The sequence below is a fragment of the Lates calcarifer genome, unplaced genomic scaffold, assembly GCF_001640805.2.
Source record: "Lates calcarifer isolate ASB-BC8 unplaced genomic scaffold, TLL_Latcal_v3 _unitig_249_quiver_1474, whole genome shotgun sequence".
Lineage (NCBI taxonomy): Eukaryota > Metazoa > Chordata > Actinopteri > Centropomidae > Lates > Lates calcarifer.
The window spans coordinates 1-22,935 of record NW_026116260.1 but is presented as its reverse complement, the minus strand read 5'-3'; the positions used below and the strand labels follow the sequence as shown (position 1 = coordinate 22,935).

Genomic DNA, 22,935 nt, shown 5'->3' with positions numbered 1-22,935 from the left:
AGGAAAAATGAAACACCTGTATATCATAGCAGCTCAGTGACAACAGATATCATCAAAGCTCTGACAAAGCATCCAAGTCATCAAGAAATAATGACTCTGTTTTATTAATACACAGAAACATAGACATGAAAAAGACTCCAAACCACACCACCAATCTTACACAATTGAGATCTCAGCAGGACTTTTTTTTCCTTTTGATTTGATGATTTGGCAGTGAAGCCACTGTCCTCAAACAGTCATTCAGTGCAGACTGAATATTTACTGTTAATAGTTGTCTGGAAGGTTAGGATGTCATACCTCTTATGAAACTGCTGTGGTTGATAATGTTTAAGTAAAAAAAGCCTCAGTCCATTGATAAGTCCACTATTAGCCTCTGTAATTACGTCTGTACTGGCAGTATACAGGACCTGATTTTATTATGAGCACACTGACATCTCATGGTGACTGCCAGTAATGCTTCCACTACACTAAATATCTCGCTTAACTATTTAGGTTGAAGCATAGCCTCTTTTTGACACAGTTATGCCTATAGTTAGTCTGTACTCTCTATATTTAGCCTCTGTAATACAAATACATCTTGTATATTGAGTGCTATTCATATATTTAAATCATTTCAGTAGTGATTTTTAAGACCAGAGATCAATTAATTTTCAACATATTTTGGGACTCAACCCTCATGACCTCAGTTTGTAATGCAGATTTTTGGTTATAAATCTGTAGTGTAAAACAGGAATCATAAAAGGCACTTCCAACCTCTGTATATAAACGTATGTGGCTGAATTCCAACTCTGAACAGACTGAACATTTTTCTTTCACCCTGGGAGGAAAACAATGACCAGTTTGTTTGTCAGAATCCAGATCATGAGGAGACACATCCATATGTGTTAACCCAGTCATAGCACAAGACAAATAAGGATATTCACATCTGACACCAGTGACCTTCTTTGAACAGTGACAGAGGTACCAGCTCCTCCCATCTGTAAAAACCTACTATCACACATCTAAAGTGAAGACGTGTGTCTTCCCCTGGGTTATAAAAACAAATTTTGCTTCGACCTTACTTCAAATTTCAAAAATGTATTAATGACTTTGGTGTAATTCTTTGTTTTTCCTTTTGTGAAAAAATCTAATGAAATGCCCAGAAACCTCCCCACCTTCTCTGGCATTCAGCTTGAAACCCACTGGTTCTAAATGAAAATGTTAATCTTAAAAAACTGCTTACAAATTCATAGTTGTCATTGATGTGTCTTTAATAGTTTTTGGACACCAATGGAGCTCTAGAGCACAGAAGAATAAGATATAGCAGACTTTGGATAAAAACACAATACTTGTCAGAAGGATACAGTCATTATTGGTTTAAGTTTGTATATTTAGAAAAATATAGAATACTGCCAACCTCAAATATGGCCATTTATGTTCTTTGTAAATATAGTATTTTGCTTTGAACATTATTCTTTACTCTTACTTCTACTTTTTTTTTTTTATCTCTCTTAGTTTACCATCACTGTTTTTAGCACTGATATACCAAGACAAATTCCTTGTATGTGTAAACTTACTTGACAATAAAGTCTGATTCTGATTACAAATAAATGCCACTCACAAAGAAAGTCCAGAGTAAGTTAGATGGGGAGGAAGAGTGTGGTGGAAGCTCTGATCACTGCTGCACGATCTGGTAGTTGCAGCAGCAAAGGTAAAAGAGGAAAAGGATGTAACACACACTCCATAAACCCAGTGTAACCCAGACAATGATTTGAAGTGTATTTTCTTGTATGAATCAGGCACCAGTAAAATACTTACAAGATTGTGATGGTACATAAGTATAGATACAGTGGAATAAAACAAGATTATAGGGAACACAGGATCAGCAACTGGGTATTTTAGAGGAAATAATTTATACTGGATACTATGTGCTGGGAAAAATGTTAACCATATTACAATGCATTAGCTTAGAGGCAACTGGTAAAAAATTTGCATGGAATAACCAATAAGAAGTATAACTCAATGTTTATGTTTAACACTATTAACCAGCTGCTGAACTTGAGTCACTCTGGATTTCTGTCCACCTCCACTGATTACTGGGGTTAGGGTTGATGAGAGACTATTTTAAGACAGCAAATATCTTCCCTGCCCTCAAAAAAATACTTAGATACTACAGATATAGGTGACTACAGGCCCATTTACAAACTCCCCATCTTTTTTAGATTCCCACAAAAGTTATCACTCATCAGCTTCTCCAATTGGTTGAGAGAAGCAATATCTTTCATAAATTCCATCTGGCTTCTGTCAAAAACACCACACTGAAACTGCACTGCTCAAAGTAACTAAATGCAAGGTACTGGTACTTTCAGGGTGTTGTCAATCATGATTGGTCCAGCAGATGTGATGCTGACAAGACAACTACAACAAACACAACAATAGTAACCACCATTTTATTACTGCATCTGGACAAACCACGACACCAATCTTACACAATTGAGATCTCAGCAGGACTTTTTTTTCCTTTTGATTTGATGATTTGGCAGTGAAGCCACTGTCCTCAAGCAGTCATTCAGTGCAGACTGAATATTTACTGTTAATAGTTGTCTGGAAGGTTAGGATGTCATACCTCTTATGAAACTGCTGTGGTTGATAATGTTTAAGTAAAAAAAGCCTCAGTCCATTGATAAGTCCACTATTAGCCTCTGTAACTACGTCTGTACTGGCAGTATACAGGACCTGATTTTATTATGAGCACACTGACATCTCATGGTGACTGCCAGTAATATAGTTAGTCTGAATAATGTACTCTCTATATTTAGACATCATCAAAAAAAGAACAGTGGAAGGAAAAACTGTGTGGAATGCTTGTTGAACAAACCATAAGTAAGAGGTTTGTAACCAAAAGGTAGACCTGGGGCCTGTGTCATGGTGGAAGTTCAAATTTGGTTCTCCTTGGGTTACCAGGCTTCATGGGGTTAGGGATATAGACTTTGGCATAAAACCAGTCGATTAAACAGATGTATAGTGCTAAAGCCCTATAAATGGCATCCAATCTGATATCCCCAAGGGGAGCCTTCAACCTCCTTTACACAGGACTCCTGCTATAATGGTGTTAAGAAGACCCCTCATTGTGCTGCCTTTGCTTATTTACACTGAACCAAAAAAAGGCAGCATATTGTTGACCCCATGTGTGGTTTTAGATAGCATGCCAGTATGGTGGAATCAGAGGCATGATGCAATGCGTCAGTGTCTGTCCCACTTTCACTTTCTCCCAAAGACATAATTTAAGGGCTGTGGCTACCCCGCTGCTGTCTTTAAGGCAAAACAACAGTGTCCCCATTCTATGTCCATAACTTTTATACAGAAAGGCAAGGTAGAATAACAGCACAAAATTCCCACCTTGAGGCTATATAAAAGGTGATCTGATTGATAAGTAGTTGGGCTGTTAGCTGTGCCAGCATAGGCTACCATGGTGATGTGCCCGGTTAAAGGTAGGGCTGATTTATGATACAGGAAAACCTGAGTTAAGTCCAAGGGTTAATGTTGATTTTTTCAGCTAGCTTCAGATTTAGTCTTAGTCCTAAGATCAGAAGTCCATGTTAGTTTTAGTGAGATTTAGTCAGTCTTTTTTGTCTGGAGTCAGTTTTTAGTCAACTAAAACTCTGGACTAAGCCTCAAATTAACGCATTGTATGATTAAGAATACAGCTTTGGATGTGAATGTTTTACTTAACACATAGCCCCCTCATGTTGCTCAGGGCTGAGCTGATGGAATATGCGATTCAGTGTTTGTGGCATTCATGTCACAGATTGAAGACACAGGGATCGGGACCCAAGTGCAGCACAAAATAAAAAAAAATTCTATTAAACAGCAACCAAACCAACAAAAACTCACTGGTGAAAGGTGCAGGAAAAAGTCCAAGAAAACAAGAGGTAACAAAACAAATCCAAAAGGAGCATGGATACACAGGGGAACACTGGGGAACACGGGAGAACACTGGAGATCACAGGACACAGGGAACGCACACACCAAGCTCGACAACCAAACGCATCTGTTGGACACCACAAAACTCTGACAAAGAACCGGGGAAACACAGAACCATATATACACACACTGGAATAATTACAAACCAGACACAGGTAGGGCTGAAAAAAGGGGAGAAAACCAGACAAAGACCAGAAGTAAAAACACCAAAGACCAAACAGGACAAGAGACTTCAAAATAAAACAGGAAGCACAAGGACACCAGAGACACAAGGGTTTTCCCTAAAAATATACCAAAAATAACAAATCTAAACACTAGAAACACAAGAGAAAGAAGAACTAGAAACTAGAAAACAGAAGTTAAGGTCATGCTGCAGGCAGGCCGTGACAATTCAGTTGTAAATACAGAAACCCTCTTATACCCAGAAGGAAACCATGAACGAAGTGATGCAGTACAGTAAAGGTTATTCAAATAAGTCTCTAAATCTGGCAATCACTTTCCTCACAACAGGTTACCATTCAGTCTCAGTTACCATGGTGATGTCCCCCAAGCTGCTGCGAAAGTGAAAAGCCAGAGTTAATCTTTAGGAGTTAGCTTGCTAACCCCCACAGCTTCAGGAGCCAGATCCATTGTGGGTGCTTAGAGTCTAAATGACCAGTGTCCTCAGAAGTCGTTATCCCAGCCAGACAGTTCATCAGGAGCCTCCTCTGTGTCAGGAGGAAACATGTCAAAGTGACTGTAATCCATCGGCCCCTTCAACTGTAGAAACAGGGAAAATTATCATGAAATCATAAAATGATGTCAATTTGGAATTATACAGTCATGTGAAAAAGAAAGTACACTCAAATTCTATGGTTTTACGTATCAGGACAAAATAAAAAATCATCTGGCCCTTAGCAGGTCTTAAAATGGGGTAACCACCCTTATAAAAGCAGACGTTTTGGCAGTTTGCTGGTTTGGAGCATTCAGTTAACACAATGCCAAGAAGGAAAGGAAAGACATCAGCAGTGATCTTAGAGAAGCAATTGTCGTTGCCCATCAATCTGGGAAGGGTTATAAGGCCATTTCTAAACAATCTGAAGTCCATAATTCTAAAGTGGGAAACATTCAAGACAGTTGCCAATCTTTCCAGGAGTTGATGTCACAGCAAATTGTTAAAGTTCATGACAGTACAATTAGAAAAATACAAAAATAACAAATATGGCTTGTTTGGAAGGGTTGCCTCTTCTCTCTAAAAGAACATGGCAACACAGCTTAGGTTTGCAAAGTTGCATCTGAACAAACCACAAGACTTGTGGGACAATGTTCCTTGAACACTGAGACCAAAGTGGATATGTTTGGCAAAGTACAACGTTTGGCAAAAACCAAACACATCATATCAACACAAACACCTCATACCAACTGTCAAGCACAGAGGTGGAGGGCCAATGATTTTGGCTTGTTTTGCAGCCACAGGACCTGGGCACCTTGATGTCATTGATTGAACAATGAACTCCTCTGTATACCGAAGTATTCTACAGTGAAATGTAAGGCCATCTGTCCGACAGCTAAAGCTTGGCCAAAATTGAATCATGCAACAGGACAATGATCCCAAGCACAGCAAATCTACATCACAATGGCTGAAAAACAAAAGAATCAAGGTGTTGCAATGGCCCAGTCGAAGTCCAGACCTCAACCTGATTGAAATGTTGGGTGGGGCCTTAAAGACTTCACAACAGGATGGAAACACAGAGGTTCCAGAGCTAAACCAAAACCAAACTAAACCATCAGCACAACACAGTATATACTATACAATATACAGTATACTATATATATAATATATATATATATATATATGTAATATGTAAGAAAATGTGAGTTTTTTTGTGTAGGGTGAGTTGACTCAGTGGTTGTTAACACGTTCAGACAGCACTAGGCAGCAGCAGAGGCAGTAGACCCCAGCATTCATTTGCTGTTTCATCAGAAAATGTTTCCCCTGGTATAAATTGCTGTAATATGGTACAAACACCAAAAGTTATAGTGTGCCCACATCTACTGAATAAACCACACAATGTGATGTTTTAATGAGTTTTATTGTTCCTTCACTGAACTGCAGATGGATAGCAATCAGTGTTGGTGATAAACACAAAGGGCAAAAAAGGAGAACAAAGCACCCTGAGACACACACTAATTAGAGATTATAAGACTGCAGTGTGTAACACCGAGCCAACTCAACCAACAGAGCATTCCATGTCAGGTTCAGCCTATGGACACTAAACTGAGTGGTACGAGGAGTGTAGTATTAGTGAAATAAATTGGAGAGTGAACATCACATTTTGGCTGAACTTTTCTCTTTGAATGACAGTCAACAGACTGCTTGCACAAAACCTTTGTTCTTTAAAACCCTTTAAGCACCATAATAATAGATATATTTATTAAAACGCCTGGTCTTTTTTGTCTATTTTTGTCAATAATTGTGTCAAAAAATGCCCTATGTGTAAATAATTTACACCCCTTTTCCAGGAGAAGTAGAACTTTCAAAATCTGTCAAGTATTTACCATTCTTATGTAATTAAATACCTAAAACTGTGTGTTATAAGAAGAAAAGGAAAAAAACGGAATTGAATTTTCTTCAACTTTCTTTTTATAAATTCTTGAAAAGTGCAGATTGAAGATTTCTGAGATTGCAAAAATGTAATTCAAACTATTTTACAACAACTCAGACAGTTTTACATTTCTGGAGCTTTCTGAGTCCATGTTACAGGCTGTTATATTTGTCAATAGCCAGGCGATTTTTATTTTAGCAGTGGTAGTTTCTGAAATAATTCCTGTCTACCTGAAGACAGAGACCCACATGACACACATCACACATCCAAGGTGTGCTTTTGTGGCACAGAGTGCACTTTTTTCTTCCCAAGCCTGTCTTTTGTCTTTTGTCTGTGCACTCATTTTTATTGGTTGGGATAGGGAAGTGGCCTTGAGTGGGAGGACGAGGTGGGCCTATTATTTACAGGATGGGACTATTATTTACAAGATTCGGATTTATTTACACAGAATATACCTCTAAAACTTTGCTAAACTCCAAGAAACCGCACCAAAAGTTTGACTGAATCCTCCCACTCTGTCACACAAACGCCGCCTGCAGCTGCTGCTCATTTCCTCCCTCTCCCCACATGGCACTCAGTCATTACCGTAATGCATGTAATAGCACCAGAAAACCCAGTTTCTCAGCTTTCAGGGGCAGCTTAAATGATTAAAATTGCACGAAGTAGTGAGGAGTTACGGTAATTTGAAATAAACATGCGCTGCGGTGTCACCAGTGATCCCCGTGGTTGTAAAAGGGAGAGCCGTGCATAAACAAATGCCTGCAAACCTCAACAAACTAAAAAGAACAGTCATACAGAAAACCAATACTTAAAGTTACTGTTGCTGAAGGTGGTTCAACAAGTTACTGAATCATGGGGTGTACTTGGATTTTGGCTGCACTTTTGTCCAAGTTCCAACTAAGGTTCAAAGTAAACTAACAACTAAAACAGGAAAATCTTGCCCACCTTCCTGTCTGTCAGAGCATCTCAGTTCTCCATTAATGACTTTACGGAGAAGCCCTTAAGCACTTAATCTTTCCCATATTTGCCAATCCCTTCACCGTCAACAGTGCACCACATCATCTTCTACATGCCCACGTACAATATTTTTACATCTACGTACGTGTATACTGGAATGTTTGCCTACCATTATTTTTCCTGTACTTCTACTTTCATAGCTAGATATCAATTAGGTTATTACTAAAACCAACAAGAATAGATACATTTATATAGTCTATATAGTATACAGTTACAACCAGCCCTTTGAGGGCAACCATAATGCTGATACTGCTTGAGATAAAATTGAGTTTGACACCCCTGGTTTAACTGTACCATCTACTGTAGCATCTGTATTCATGATGTTTCTCCACTCATTTATTCAAGTTCTTCCTTTAATTTGTCACCTGCATGTTACCCATGAGATGCCTGAGAATTTTCCTCCCTGTCTCAGCCATCTGACTCCCTACACCCACCTGTTCACCTGTCTCTCATTCCCTAATCAGCTCACAGTGTATATACAAGCTGTCTATTCTCAGTCATTTGCCAGGTTGTTATGTCATTCATGTTGTGCATCCTGCTAGTAAAGACAGCCTGTCTGTTGTGTGTTTTGTGCAGTTTTGGTGCTGTTGCACAGAAACGGACTGGTCTGCAGTCAGTTCACACTGTGATCAAGTGCTTAGATCAACACTCATGATAGCAGGTTTAAATGTCCTAAATGTAGACTGTATTCAGCATCCTGAACCCTGATCATGGATGACTGGCCTTCTTTTTGGGACTGGCCTAACCTGCTAAAAGCAGATCGTCTTCATCCTAGTTGAGTTGTTCTGCAATAAAATAGATGATATCAGATGCAAAATCAAAGTCAGGACAAACAGACTGAAAAACAGTTTCTTCCCGAGAGCCATCACCACCCTGAACTCTCACACACAATGACCCCCACCATCAACATAACATAGACTGTGCAATATGCCTCACTCTGTGCAATACATTCACCTTCATACCTCATTCTACATAGAGTTGCTCTGTTTTTTTTTTAATATCTTTTCTATATATTTTTTGTTTCTGCATATTTTGTATGTTTGCACTGAAAAGGAGAAGCTCTCCAATCTTGTTGTACTTTTAGTATAATGACAATAAAGGGCATTCTATTCTATAAATTTAATTTTTTTCCTTCAACATACTCCACTTCTGCATCAACACACCACTGCACGGGTCTCTGATCAGTGCAGCAGGTCTTCTTTGGGCAGTTCTTTTCTTAACTTCTAACACAGACTCAAAATGTGTTCCTTTGAGCACAGGTTTGATCTTACGAAAAAGGGAAAAGTCACACCGTGCTAGATCAGGTGACTAGGGAGGGTGATCAAGCACTTGTTTTTGGGCCAGAAACTGTTTTTCGGAGGAGTCAGAAGTTTTGGGACAAATTTGGCACACACTTCTGTCATGGTCAAATTTTCGTGCAAAATTTGCCAAACTGTCTCTTTATCAATGGAGACCACTTCTGCTATCATTCTTATATCGATCATTTCGAATGATTTGTTCAATTTTCTTGAATGTTTTCAGAAGTTTTTGATGTACATGGGCACCCAGAATGTTCATTTTCTTGGACATCCTCTCTGCCCTCACAAAATCTTTTGTGTCATTCAAACACATATGAACATGACACGCAGTGTTCCCCATACAATGCGCTTTCACCTCCTGTTTTGTTCAATTTCACCAAAAATTTCAAGTTAATGTGTTGCTCAACTTTTAAGCTAATAATTTTCTGACACCTTAGCAAAAACACATGTATTTCAATCTGTTGCTAGCAGCGAACTAAAGACGTCACTTATTGGAAACTTACAGCAGTTGTGCATGAATACCCAACCTTTAATCTATAACACTCGTGTGACTATGAACCACGTAGTTTTATCCTCACAGGCCCAGTCTCATTATTTAATAGCCATACCTCGTAGACACCCATTGATCAAATAACAATATCCTTTAACAACTGTGTGATTTATCATAGTATGACACTAAAGAATCCTGCTCTCTCCTTTGATAAAATATGTCACCAAGACACTCACCTACAGCGGATATAACACACCCCTACACACCCCTATTAAAATGCCAAGTTTTTGTGATGTAAAAAAATGAGACCAAGAATTTCAGAATTTTTTTCCACCATTAATGTGACCTGTACAACTCAATTGAAAAATAAACTGAAATCTTTTAGGGGGGGAAGTAAAACTAAAAAACTGAAATAATGTAGTTGCGTAAAGTGTGCACACCCTCTTATAACTAGGAATGTGGCTGAGTTCAGAATTTACCATTAACCCCAAATAAAGTTCAGCTGTTCTAGTAGGCTTTTCCTGACATTTTCTTAGTTGCATCTTACAGCAAAAACCATGGTCCACAGGGAGCTTCAAAAGCATCAGAGAGATCTCATTGTTAAAAGGTATCAGTCAGGAGAAGGGTACAAAAGCATTTCCAAGGCATTAGATATACCATGGAACGCCATCATCATCAAGTGGAGAAAATGTGACTGGACATCCTTGGTAATGTCACAGACAAGAAGAAAACTGGTCAGGGAGGCTAACAAGAGGCCTACAGCAACACTGAAGGAGCTGTAGGACTTTCTGGCAAGTGCTGGCTGTGTAGTACATGTGACAACAATCTCCTGTATTCTTCATATGTCCGGGCTCTGGAATGGAAGCCTTTTCTTACGAAGAAAAAGATCCAAGCCCGGCTAAACTTTGCAAAAACACATTTGAAGTCTCCCAAAAGCATGTGGAAAAATGTGTTATGATCTGATGAGACCAAAGTTGAAATTTTTGACCATAATTCCAAAAGGTATGTTTAGCGCAAACACAACACTGCACATCACCAAAAGAACACCATACCCACAGTGAAGCATGATGGCGGCAGCATCATGGTTTGGGGCTGTTTTTCTTCAGCTGGAACTGGGGCCTTAGTCAAGGTGGAGGGAATTATGAACAGTGCCAAATACCAGTCAATGTTGGCACAAAACCTTCAGGCTTCTGCCAGAAAGCTGAAGATAACGAGGAACTTCCAAATCAACAAAAGAATGGCCCAGAGCCTAGAGTGCAGACCTGAATCTGACTGAAAATCTGTGGGGTGATCTGAAGAGGGCTGTGCACAGGAGATGCCCTCATAATCTGACAGATTTGGAGCGTTTTTGCAAAAAAGAGTGGGCAAATATTGCCAAGTCAAGCTGTACCATGCTGATAGACTCCTACCCAAAAAGACTAAGTGCTGTAATAAAAGCAAAAGGTGCTTCAACAAAGTATTAGTTTAAGGGCGTTTATATTTATTTATTATATTTATGCAACCAGGTTATTGTGAGTTTTTTGTGTGTCTTTTCTGAACAGGGCATGAGGCTGAAACTCACAACTTTGTGTCTTCCAGACTTAATTAAATAATTGTATCGTTTTGTTTTCAGGCATGCCACGTGTAAGAACTAACATTCCTCAAATGGTTCAGAATGCTGCATCTAGAATTTTAACTAAATCCAGAAAATTTGACATTACATCAATCTGTGTCTCCCTTCATTGGCTCCCTATCCTTGTCAGATCAGACTTTAAGGTGCTTCTAATGTCAAACAAAATCCTTAATGGGTTTGCCCCTTCATACCTATCTGATCTCTGACATCCTGTGCTCTCACAACGCGGGGCTCCTGTCTATCCCCAGAGTTAAAAAGAATAGAAGCATATAATTGTCCAGATTGTGTCCTTCTCTCTGTTTCTGCAGGTATTTCTATCTCTCACATGTAGAGTCTGATCTGTGATGACCAACCTCCTGCTCAGCAGCTACTGTTATATTTAAACGTGTCTGCCGTCACCTAGTGCTGTTCATGGTGGGGACTGACGGATAACTTCTGTTGTGATTTAGGGCTACGTAAATAAAAAGGACTTACATCACTTGATGTAAAAGTAAGAGAAATATTTATCATTGTTAATTCATGGAGAAACCACATGTATTTGGTTCAAAGAAAGATTCACACCTTTTCTGTGCTTATTTTATCTTCATTAATAACATCCAGTTCATAGTAAACAACCCATTACTATACATGTACACATGTTTTGTCATTTTAACATTAACAGCATTTTATCTGTCATTCAATATTCTCTGGTTTTCCATTTAATTTATTCACAGATCATTTCCTCAACAGCCTGCCACAGAGCATAAAAACACCATGTGTTGAACACAGTGTGATAAATTTGTAAATTCTGTTAAACTGACATATTTTGTCTACAAATGTGTTGGGACTGTCTGTGCTTGTTCATTGTTAGGAAAGAAGGAAAGAAAAGAGAATCTCACCTCTCTCTTAAGTGGAGACAGCAGCTTGTGGCACCTCAAACCTTCCCAGTTGAAACCCCGGAACCACCTACAACACAAATCAAAATTCCACTTTTTTTTTTTTTTTTTAAATCCAAATAGAAACCACATCATGCCCCCAATAGTTTTAACACCATAAAAGTAATTGTTGGTTGCCTAATTAACCCACACACTAGGGATAGACCGATTATTGATATCGATATTTGGCATTTTGGCACATATCGGCATCGGCTGTTTTTTAAAAATCCGACGGCCAATAAGAGATCAATTTAAAACTCAGTTATTTTGGCTCTGATGCAGCCATGCCTCTCTGTCTGCAGTCACTACTCTGTCTCCAGCATTGTCCCGCCCACAGCATCATCTGATTGGTTACACACAGAGCCACGGCAACAGCCAATCAGCAGTGAAAGCTGTGCATGCACAGTGCTCACACACACTGAACAACTCTGCTTTTTGCACCACAATCTGGTGCTGCTCAATTGGGACTACTAATTGATTTGAGACTCACATTTCTGTGCAAATTTTATTTAACTTTGTTTTATTTACTTTATACAACTTCAGGAAGCTATTTATTTATTTAAAATTTCAGTTAAATTTATAAGAGATGCTGCTGACCCTGGGAACTCCCTGCACTTTTTGTTTTAGTTTGAAACAAAGATAAGTCAAATATAAAATAACATTTCAGTTATATTGAAATTTTGGAAAACTAACTTACTTACTTACTGTAGAAAACTTTAGGGAGCTTTATAAGACATGCCCCTGAGCCTGAGAGCTTCCTGCACTTTTTGTTTGAATTTTAAAACAAAGATGTCTATTGTCTAAGATAATTTTTTTTTAACATGTTGCAAATCTGAAAAGCTGTTTAATAAACATATGCTTAAAGGTTGGAGTTTGTATTATTCAAAATTTTGACGCCAATATTTTCACTTTTACTGCAAATGAATATTGGCTTCAAATATTGGTTATCGGCCTCCTTGACTACTAATAATCGGTATCGGTATCGGCCCTGAAAAAACCATATCGGTCTATCACTACCACACACACTATACAATCTGGCTCCACTGTGCAGTCAGTTCTAGTACAGGCTCTGCTCTCAGGTCAGCTCCACTGTCAGGACAGGAAATGGAAGTGGAATCTATTTTGTCATTGATTTATGTGTAACTAACATTAAATGTGAAAACTCTTTAATGTGGCATGTATATTGATTTTTCATGTTTCTGAATATTCTAGCACATAACATCACAGATTTTTTTTACATCCCCTGAGGACTGTAAATTAATGTGTTCTGGGTGGTTTCAGTACGCTGTACTACTTGATGCTACTTGTGACATTGGTAGGTGTCTTTTTGCATTATCCAAAACAGCGAAGAAAATTTGAATGCATGGTTCTTGCATATGACTGACATCATTTACAGAATGTTACACAGTGGTGGCCACCATTAGCACCTGACGTTTTATGGCAGGATTAGATTTTTTTCTGTGGTTAGAAGTAAGCTAAACTTTTATAAATACTATATATAACTGTGTATTCAGCATTATTAAACAATATGATTAATCGCTGTCACAGTCAAGTGCTCATCCTTTTGATTATGATCACACACATCTTGTACATCACAATATAAACACAGATAATGTAGCCCCTGTGAAGATGCACCATTAAGATGTTTCAGCAGCCAAGCAAGCTGTAATGTAGTCTGAAGTAAACCTGCTGGAGCATGGTATCATTGAAGAGCCATACAGCCCTGGGCAGCACTGGTTGTGCTGGTCACTAAAGATGTGGACTTCAGAGGGCTGAACTCTGTAATGAATAAAGCCTCAAACCCACTGCCACAGATACTCCTGACCATCTCCCAGGTGCAAAAGTGTTCAGCACTTTTGATTTGACAACTGGATATTGGCAGATCCCCCTCAAATGACTGAGAGAAAATGGCATTCTCAACATGGGTGAGATTGTATCAGTTTAGTATATTCCCCATGGATATCTGCAATGCACCACCTAGCTTTCAGAGACTAGCATTACCAGTCTCCAGGCACCAGACATTACTCTGGACTGTGTGCCCGTTTACCTTGATGAGATCATTGTCTACATTCCAGATTTCCAACATTTGCTGTACCTTCAGGGGTTCATTCTCACCTTCTGGTCAGCAGGTCTCAAACAGAGGAGGGCTGGACCAGGTGTCACTTAGCTCTCTGTTATATTTTTAGCTCATGGCATCTCCAAGGACAGTGTTAAACCTTACCCTGTCAACACCACAGAAGTATGTAACAGGCCAACACCACGCTCACAGCATAGGTGAAGATTTGTGCTCATATTACCATAGATTTATTAAGGATTATACCCTCACTGCAGATCCCCTACAATGTCTGACTCACAAGAATATCCCCTTTGGCAAGCAGCATCACAATCCACTTATGATTCAAACTCTGTGGGGAAAAACTTGCCACTTGACTTCTGGCCTATGACAGGCATGTGCAATCACAAACCCGAGCGCAAATAATTCTAGTGAGGAAACCCCTCCTTTTCATCACCTTCTGACCTCACATGACATAAACTTTGGTAGAAGAGTTCCTGCCTTTCCTCTCTCACAGTAAAAGTGTAAAAGACCCACCAGACATTGAGCTGCCATTCTCCAAGCTAGAGAGGCTGACATTTTAATTTGGTAATACGATTTCCAAATTAACTTACCATTAACTTCTCTATCACTACGGTGATAGAGTTAAGTGTTACACAATCAAAGTATATATCTGAGTCTAACACCATTATCCAACAACATGCCAGCTAACAGCAGATAGCATAATGTTAAGGCTTACAGAAACACCATGTCAGCATGGTTATGCCTTCCAACATGCTAGAAAGCAAAATGCTATCACTGGCTGCCAAACAAACAAACTAAGCCTCTTCAGCTATCTCATCCTAGGAAGCAACACACCATACTATACATGATTATATAAGAATTATATAAGAAAAAAGATGGACAATGACGTAACAGTTTCTAGATTGTGCTGTTTTATTCTCTTTAAATTTAATCTGAAAATGAATGGAGGAATGGAGATGATATCATTTGGAGAGTAAACTTACTTGTGTTTCTTTATGTCAATGATGCCGTTCTTTTTGTTTCCCAGCCTCTCCACTGGGTTTAGCCTGAGAGGAAAAGAAAGATGTTTAAGGTTGGGTTTAATTGTTTGAAAAGAAACAGCTATTCCCTGACACAATTCAGTTAGTCTAACACATGACACAGACTAAATGAACCCAGCAGTAGTAACAGTGTCCAAACAAACTGAGCTGCTTGCCACATTTGTGACAAATGTGATATGACCCATGTTGGTGTGGTTGTTGTTCTTAGCTCTGGTATAATAACACTGTGACATGCAGTGCATTCATTTCCAGACCCCTTCACATTTTTTAATTTTTTCCCTCATTAATCTACACTCAATACATCAGTATTAAGACCCTACTCAGTACTAAACTGAAGTACCTTTGGCAGTGATTATAGCCTTGTCTCTTCTTGGGTATGACATGGGTATGACAGCCCAGATCTGTGAAGTGTTGAAGTGACAGCTGTACCTCCCCACTGACTCCTCAGTTTAGCTGGGCGGCCAGCTCTAGGAGGAGTCATGGTTGTTCCAATCTCCACTTAAGAATTATGGAGGCCACTGTGCTTTTGGGAATCTTCAATGCAGCAGATTTTTTTGTAGCCTTCCCCATCCTGTGAGACCTTGTACAGACAGGTGTGTGCCAATCAAGTGAATTTGCACTTGAGCTAAATTTTAAGTGTCATAGTAAAGGGTCAAAATACTTACATCAATATAATATTTAAGTTTTTTCTTTTTGAATAAATCTGCAAAAACTTCTAAAAGTCTGTTTTTGCTTTGTCATTATGGAGTATTGATTGTAGATTGATGAGGGATTTTTTTCAAGGCTGCAACATAATATGTGAAAAAAGTGAAGGAGTCTAAATACTTTCTGAATGCACTGTAATTATCCAGTTGTTATTCTGAATAGAGATAGACCAATATGTTTTTTTCAGGGCCGATACCGATTATTAGTAGTCAAGGAGGCCTATATCCGATATTTGGAGCCGATATTCATTTGCAGTAAAAGTGAAAATATTGGCGTCAAAATTTTTAATAATACAAACCTAACACACTCAACACTTAACTTCGTTTAAATGCCTTTAAGCATATGTTTATTAAACACCACACATTCTAACAAAAAGTGCAGGGAGCTCACACAGTGATAATTATCTCTTTTTGAAAGAAGAGTCACTGAGCAGTATCATCCTATATATCTGATCACAATCAAATCTGGTTTGTGATTCACCGTACTTGCAGAGTCTCCTGATGAGGTCGTCAGGATGCTTGCCTATTCTCTTGGGGAAGTCCACCTTCTCAATGCCATGGAGGACCATGGTGTAAATCTTTATGGGGTCTGAGCCAACAAAGGGTGGGCTAGAAGGAAAACAGGTCTTCACATTCTATGTTTATTGCAACAGTAAAAATTCAGACTGCTGTGTTTAAAGGACCACTTTACCATTTTGGGAAATATGTTTCATTTGCTTTATTTAGTAAAAGTGACGCCTGGGATACACTGCCTACCTTGCATGTGCATGACAGCTACCTCACTGAACTGCTGCAGCATATACGTGCATGTGTGTGTCCACTGCCTGTCCTACCTTTCTACACTGAGTCTGCTTGGCCATCAATAATAGAATAGAATAATAGAATTTAGAATTAAATAAAATCAATGTACCCATATTCAGTGAGAAAGAGGGAGAGGGAATGGGAGAGATACACAGAGAGAGAGAAACAGAGTGCACCAGAAAACCACTGCCCCTCACCACCAGTGACAGTGACAGGTATCAGATATATGTAATGTTGCTGCAATGATGTCAATATGACAAACAACACATCGTTCCCCCATCTTTTTTGCTGGGAACTCTGTGCAACACACATGAAAAAAAGGTGACACAGGCCACAGGTGTGACCCCTCTAAACGAAATGAAAACCAAGACATTCTATGACTGCCACGCACAAACCGTGCAGGCAGCGTGGCCTGGCCTAAGATGAGAAGAACATCAATCTTATCTGCATTATTTGAACTTTAGCTGGAGCTCAGTAAATTGATTCCACCTTTATGCTAAACTAGGCCAACCATGTCCTGACTTAGGCTCTGTGCTTAACACACAGACATAATATCGATTTCCATCTCAGAAGAAATAGACATAAGTGAGTTTATTCAGTTACTTAAAAGAGTTGACAAACTGCAATGCAAGAGTCAGAGTCATCAGTACAACTCACTGACACCTCACCACAGCACTGTAGTATGAGGGACTTTTCCTTTGGCCCTGTCCCTGTCTACCACGGGATGGCCCTAGGCTCAGTACTCAGACCCTCACCATTCATCATCTACGTGCTCTCTCTGGGTCAGTTCATTTGCTATCATTGCCACACTCAACGTTTTTTCAATGAACTGAGAAAATCAAAAATGAATTTGAAGATTCTCATCTTCAAGAAGTTCAAATTACAACAGCAGGAAAGTCTAACTTACTTACTTGCCAGTGAGAAGTTCAAATATGAGGATTCCCAAGGACCAGCAATCAGCTCCAAAGTCATGGCCTTTGTTCATGATAACCTCTGGGGCCACATACTCTGGTGTCCCACAGAATGTCCATGTCTTCTTTCCAAGGCCAATCTTTTTAGCAAAGCCAAAGTCTGCCTGAGGAAATGCAGAAGAATTAGCAATATATTTTACACTGTTCAAAGAATGTTACACCTAAGTATTTAAACAAGTGACTTACCATTTTGACATAACCCTCAGCATCCAGTAGGAGGTTTTCAGGTTTCAAATCTCTGTAGACAATGCCCATAGTGTGGAGGTAATCAAACGCCTCTAAGACACAACCAGTACAGAACCTGGCTGTGGCCTCATCAAAACAACCCCTGGGGCAGGTTACAGAAAGGTCAGCAAATTAATGGGAATCTGTTGTGTGTCTGTATACTATATATGGTAAAAACATTTCTGCTCTGGAGCTTTTTTACCTACATCATCTCACTGATTCAGTATCAAAATGTTGAACTCCTCTAGGACATTTCTGCTTGTATTCAGCTTTTTTCTGCTATGTATGGGCAATTTCACATAATTTTTTTTTTTTTTTAAATGGGATCCTATGGGAGCTCACCTCAACTTTCTTCAAAAACACTTAACTTTGCAAGTTTACCAGTCTGGCATAGGTGCATGTACAGACTCCATTTTTGGCTTAAAATGTTTCCAAGACTTTGATCTTTTAATGTTGTACCCTTTCATTAATGTTTATTAATGTTTCAATGTTCTATCGTTATTATTCCTTTAGATATAATTATTATTATTATTACTATTTGCATTTTGACTTAGACTGCGTATTTGCAACGTTGTCTTTCTCTTACCCCACCCCCCTCTCCCTGTCTAAGCCCAACTGGTTCTGCTTGAGGTTTCTGCCTCTTAAAAGGAAGTTTTTCCTTGCCACAGTCACCTAGTGCTTGCTCATGGTGGGATTTGTTGGGTCTCTCTGTAAATTTTATAAGATAAAGAGTATGGTCTAGACCTGCTCTATATGTACAGTGCCTTGAGATAACTTCTGTTGTGAATTGGTGCTATATAAATAAACTGCAGGCAGACTGTCTCCTCTGCTTCCCAAATCTTTAACTCGCCATACCTCCTGTTGTGTTTGGAGTGTGGACACATGCTGTATACTACTCAAGTGTTCACAGAAAATACTAACATCTCAACAAAAAAGCTTTCTTTTTAAATCCATGTATTGGAGAGATCTATATATATGGTAATTTTCCGAGAACTCAGCAACGTGGGCTTCAGTGGTGCACCAAGTAGAGCGGATGTTTCCTGCTCAGAAGGTTGGCAGTTCAGTCCCAGGCTCCTCCGGTCAATGAAGCAAGAAGACATTTTACTTTTTACTATTTATACTATTTTGCTTTTTCTGCAATTTTTCCATTCATATATTCTGCTATTGCTATTTAATTTTAAGCATTGCTTCAGAGATTACTTTTGGCTTTCAACTTTTCTTCTGCATTTCAACTGTTTTTTCTGCTATTTTTCAGCATTGCTTCAGCAATCCATTCAGCTATCAGAATTCACAGCAACTTTTAGCAGATTATAGTTTTTGTTGCACCCCAACTTCTCCACTTACTGGAGTAAGGTAGAAGTGTAGTCTGAATGCACCAGCACACTGTGACATCACTGTTGCTGTTGTCACTGGTACTTTTACCAGTGGAACAGACTGGAAACTTTTGACCCAGAGAGGGCAGTAAATGGTAAATATGTACTGTACTTATATAGAGCTTTTTTCTAGTCTACTTTACACTATGGGTCACATTCACCCATTTGTGCACACATTTAGGCTATGTATAAAATGCTTGAACACATTCAACACATTCACACACTAATGACACATCAGGAGCGATCAGTATCTTGCCCAAGGAGATTTAGGCACATGGACTGGAGGAGCAGTGACAGTGACACTCTGCTTTTCACCCTGTTGTTCAGTTATTCTTTAAATATCAGTTTCTAGGTATAATGAATATACACTCACATGTCCCGCAGCAGAGTCCACAACTCTCCACCAAGACACACCTCAAGCAGCATGTAGACAAACTTATCATCCCGAAATGTTCGGAATAACCTGAAACACATGGACAGACATCCAAGTGGTTCTTACTTTGTTCTTAATGCAAGTAGTGTAGTAAGTCAGTAAGTGTGCTCTGATCACATTGTTTAGCTTTTAAAGGCTTCACAACAGGATGGAAACACAGAGGTTCCAGAGCTAGATTTAAACCATCAACACAACACAGTATATACTATACAATATACTATATATATATATATATATATATATATATATATGTGTGTGTGTGTGTGTGTGTGTGTGTAATATGTAATATGTAAGAAAATGTGAGTTTTTTTGTGTAGGGTGAGTTGACTCAGTGGTTGTTAACACGTTCAGACAGCACTAGGCAGCAGCAGAGGCAGTAGACCCCAGCACTCCTTTGCTGTTTCATCAGAAAATGTTTCCTCTGGTATAAATTGCTGTAATATGGTACAAACACCAAAAGTTATAGTGTGCCCACATCTACTGAATAAACTACACAATGTGATGTTTTAATGAGTTTTATTGTTCCTTCACTGAACTGCAGATGGATAGCAATCAGTGTTGGTGATAAACACAAAGGGCAAAAAAGGAGAACAAAGCACCCTGAGACACACACTAATTAGAGCTTTACCTGACTGCAGTGTGTAACACCGAGCCAACTCAACCAACAGAGCATTCCATGTCAGGTTCAGCCTATGGACACTAAACTGAGTGGTACGAGGAGTGTAGTATTAGTGAAATAAATTGGAGAGTGAACATCACATTTTGGCTGAACTTTTCTCTTTGAATGACAGTCAACAGACTGCTTGCACAAAACCTTTGTTCTTTAAAGTCATAGTCCAGATAAATCTCAGTGCAGTGGTGGGACCCTGGTCGGCAGCATTCTCCCTAGCAGGTTCCTTAGCAACACCACTGAGAAACCAACACACTGACCAGTCTTCATTTTATTTTCTCCTCAAGGAATTTGGAGGGAGATTGATCTGCTACCTTACCCATTGTCTAGCCTCCTCTGTTCAACATCTACATGCTTCTACCAGCTCAGATTATGGAGAACAACTAATCAACAAGAACAACATGGAAAATATCACAACATATCCTTATCATAATGTGGACAATGACACCTTGCTCTTTGTGAAAGAAACCTGAATGTGTAATGTTGTGTGTGGCCACACCTTATGATAAACGCTGAGTTAGTTTGCTGAAGGATGTTTTTTTCAGAGTAGACATGCTCTTGCTGTCTCGTATCCACAATGTGCTTCTTCTTAATGCACTTCAATGCAAATGTGGTGTCCTCGTCCTTCAGCTTTACCTGAGAAACAGCAGAGAGGAGCTCGATGAGGAAAGACTTTAACAATCAGTCCTGGGTTCAACTGACACAAGAAATGTATATTACAGCAATACAGCAATATATTACAATATAGCATAAAAACATCAACTAAACATTGACGGAATGCTTTTTTGGTGCTTGTGTTTTATAAAGTAAATTTGATTTGAAAAAGGCACTCCACCAATTCCATTTCAGTTTTATTGCCATGAGGAGCACTACTTAATCAGTGAAAACAGTTATATGAAGTTTTCTATGGCACTGGAGAGAGCTTTCTAAAATCTAAAGAAATCACCCTGGTGATGTTACCAGTGTTAATTACTGCATTTTTGCAGCTTGACCTGTATAAGGGGCTAAACGTCAGGATATCTCAACTTTTGCTACGTTAATTTCAACCACTGTTTTTAAATTTGTCTCTCTCAGGTCCGCAAACTTTATGTAGCTGAATCACTGGAATGCCACTTTACCATAAATTGCAATGAAATGTTTTTTTCATAAATAAATTTTCATACTTAATCAAACAAAAATCTAGAAAATCCCTGTACAATATTGATGATTGTATATGAAAGGTGATTAAAATGGAGTTAAAAAAAAAAGAAATATCATTTTTAAAAAAAAGTTTTTTCAAACAAAGACCAGTGTCAGCAAATCAGGCCCATTTCCATCCAATTGGGAAAAGAGTTTCCAAACATTTTCTTTACAAATGTATTTAATGGTGGTGTTAAACTGATTATAAACACTGACTGTATGAGTGTAACACAGTCTAGTACAACACCACTATCAGGCCCATGAAATTACAGAACCTAAAATGACACAGTCCTGACAGAATGGAACATATACATAAAAAAAAACATTTTTTAAACTAAAATGTTTTTGACAACTGAAACTACACTAACCAAATAAAAAGGATGAAGCTGGGGGAGGCCCCTGAGATTGGGAATGTTGCCATTTGGAAGGGTGTGTGCAGAGGCGGTCCTGGCTAGATTTGTGCCCCGGGCGAACCATCCCTTCCCCCCGGCCCCACACAACAATATATTATATTATTTGTATTATTTTATTACATAGAATATTAAATACAAAAATGTAACTAGAACAAAGAAAAAACAAGAATAATAAATAAAATACGGTATATAAATTGCACATGCTTGAGAAATCCCTGAAGACTCGACATCATAAACATGACCTTTCGCATTACCTTTTGCCAACACAGTCTGTTCACCCGTCAATCAACCGGAGTCTGGAGTCATGTGACGGAAACAAATTTACGTAGATGATTTTTTTTTTTTTTTTTTTTTTATTTTTCACATAACCCAATCAATTACATGTAGGCATATGGGTCTATGTTAATTATGAAATACAATTTATTTGGAAGCAGTTTGTGTTGTGTGGCCTGGCATCAGTCTATCCCTCGCCCCCCTCCCCCTTGCCCTCGTCGACACACACAACCTGTATGACTCTCAGCAGCAAGTTGACGTGACAATGAGGGCCCCAGCGCCCACTCCACTAACTTGACATGGAAATGAGCGGTAGTCTAGAAAACTGGCGAGTTTGTTTTGAGTTTAGTTTTTTTTATATTTTGTTTTTTTTGAGGGCGCTCGTGCGCCCTTGTGCCCCTCACATAGATTGCGCCCTGGCGGTCGCCCACATTGCCATAGCAAAAAACGGCCCTGGGTGTGTGCTTGTTTTGTGACAATATTTAGGTGGGTGGTAATGTCCAAATGAATGTTAGGACCGAAGGTTCCTCAGCAGAACATTGTGTTATAACAAGATGATCGATGTTATTCACTTTATCCACCAGTGGTCATAATGTTTATTGTTGTTATTGCTCAAAGAGATGATGAACATCAATAGGTGGGTCAGTATTAAACGATAAAAACGACAAGATCAGGATTCAGCAACACAAACATGGTGGATTGAATCTAGCTGAATCATTTCCTATATAAAGGAGAGATGACTAATGTCAAGTGAGAGTTGGGACATTATTGAGTTGCTGCAGCTCACCAGCTCCACTCGTCCAAATCCTCCCATGCCCAGTGTAGCTATGACCTCAAGCTCCTGGAAAGGCTGGTGTGGAGGGAGGAGAGCGATTCTCTCTCTGAGCATCCTCAGCT

General features: G+C 39.0%; 1 protein-coding gene across 1 annotated transcript; it reads right to left on the bottom strand.

The window, feature by feature from the left end:
- Positions 1–4,347: 4,347 nt before the first annotated feature.
- On the bottom strand, positions 4,348–22,930 carry LOC108892817 (cGMP-dependent protein kinase 2-like; the record flags this gene model as incomplete). Its single annotated transcript, XM_018690542.1, has 9 exons — positions 4,348–4,722; positions 11,844–11,910; positions 14,940–15,002; positions 16,187–16,309; positions 17,413–17,576; positions 17,659–17,800; positions 19,444–19,533; positions 20,673–20,809; positions 22,826–22,930. Coding segments are annotated over 9 exons (987 nt in total), but the record flags the coding sequence as incomplete, so codon positions are not given.
- Positions 22,931–22,935: the final 5 nt, after the last annotated feature.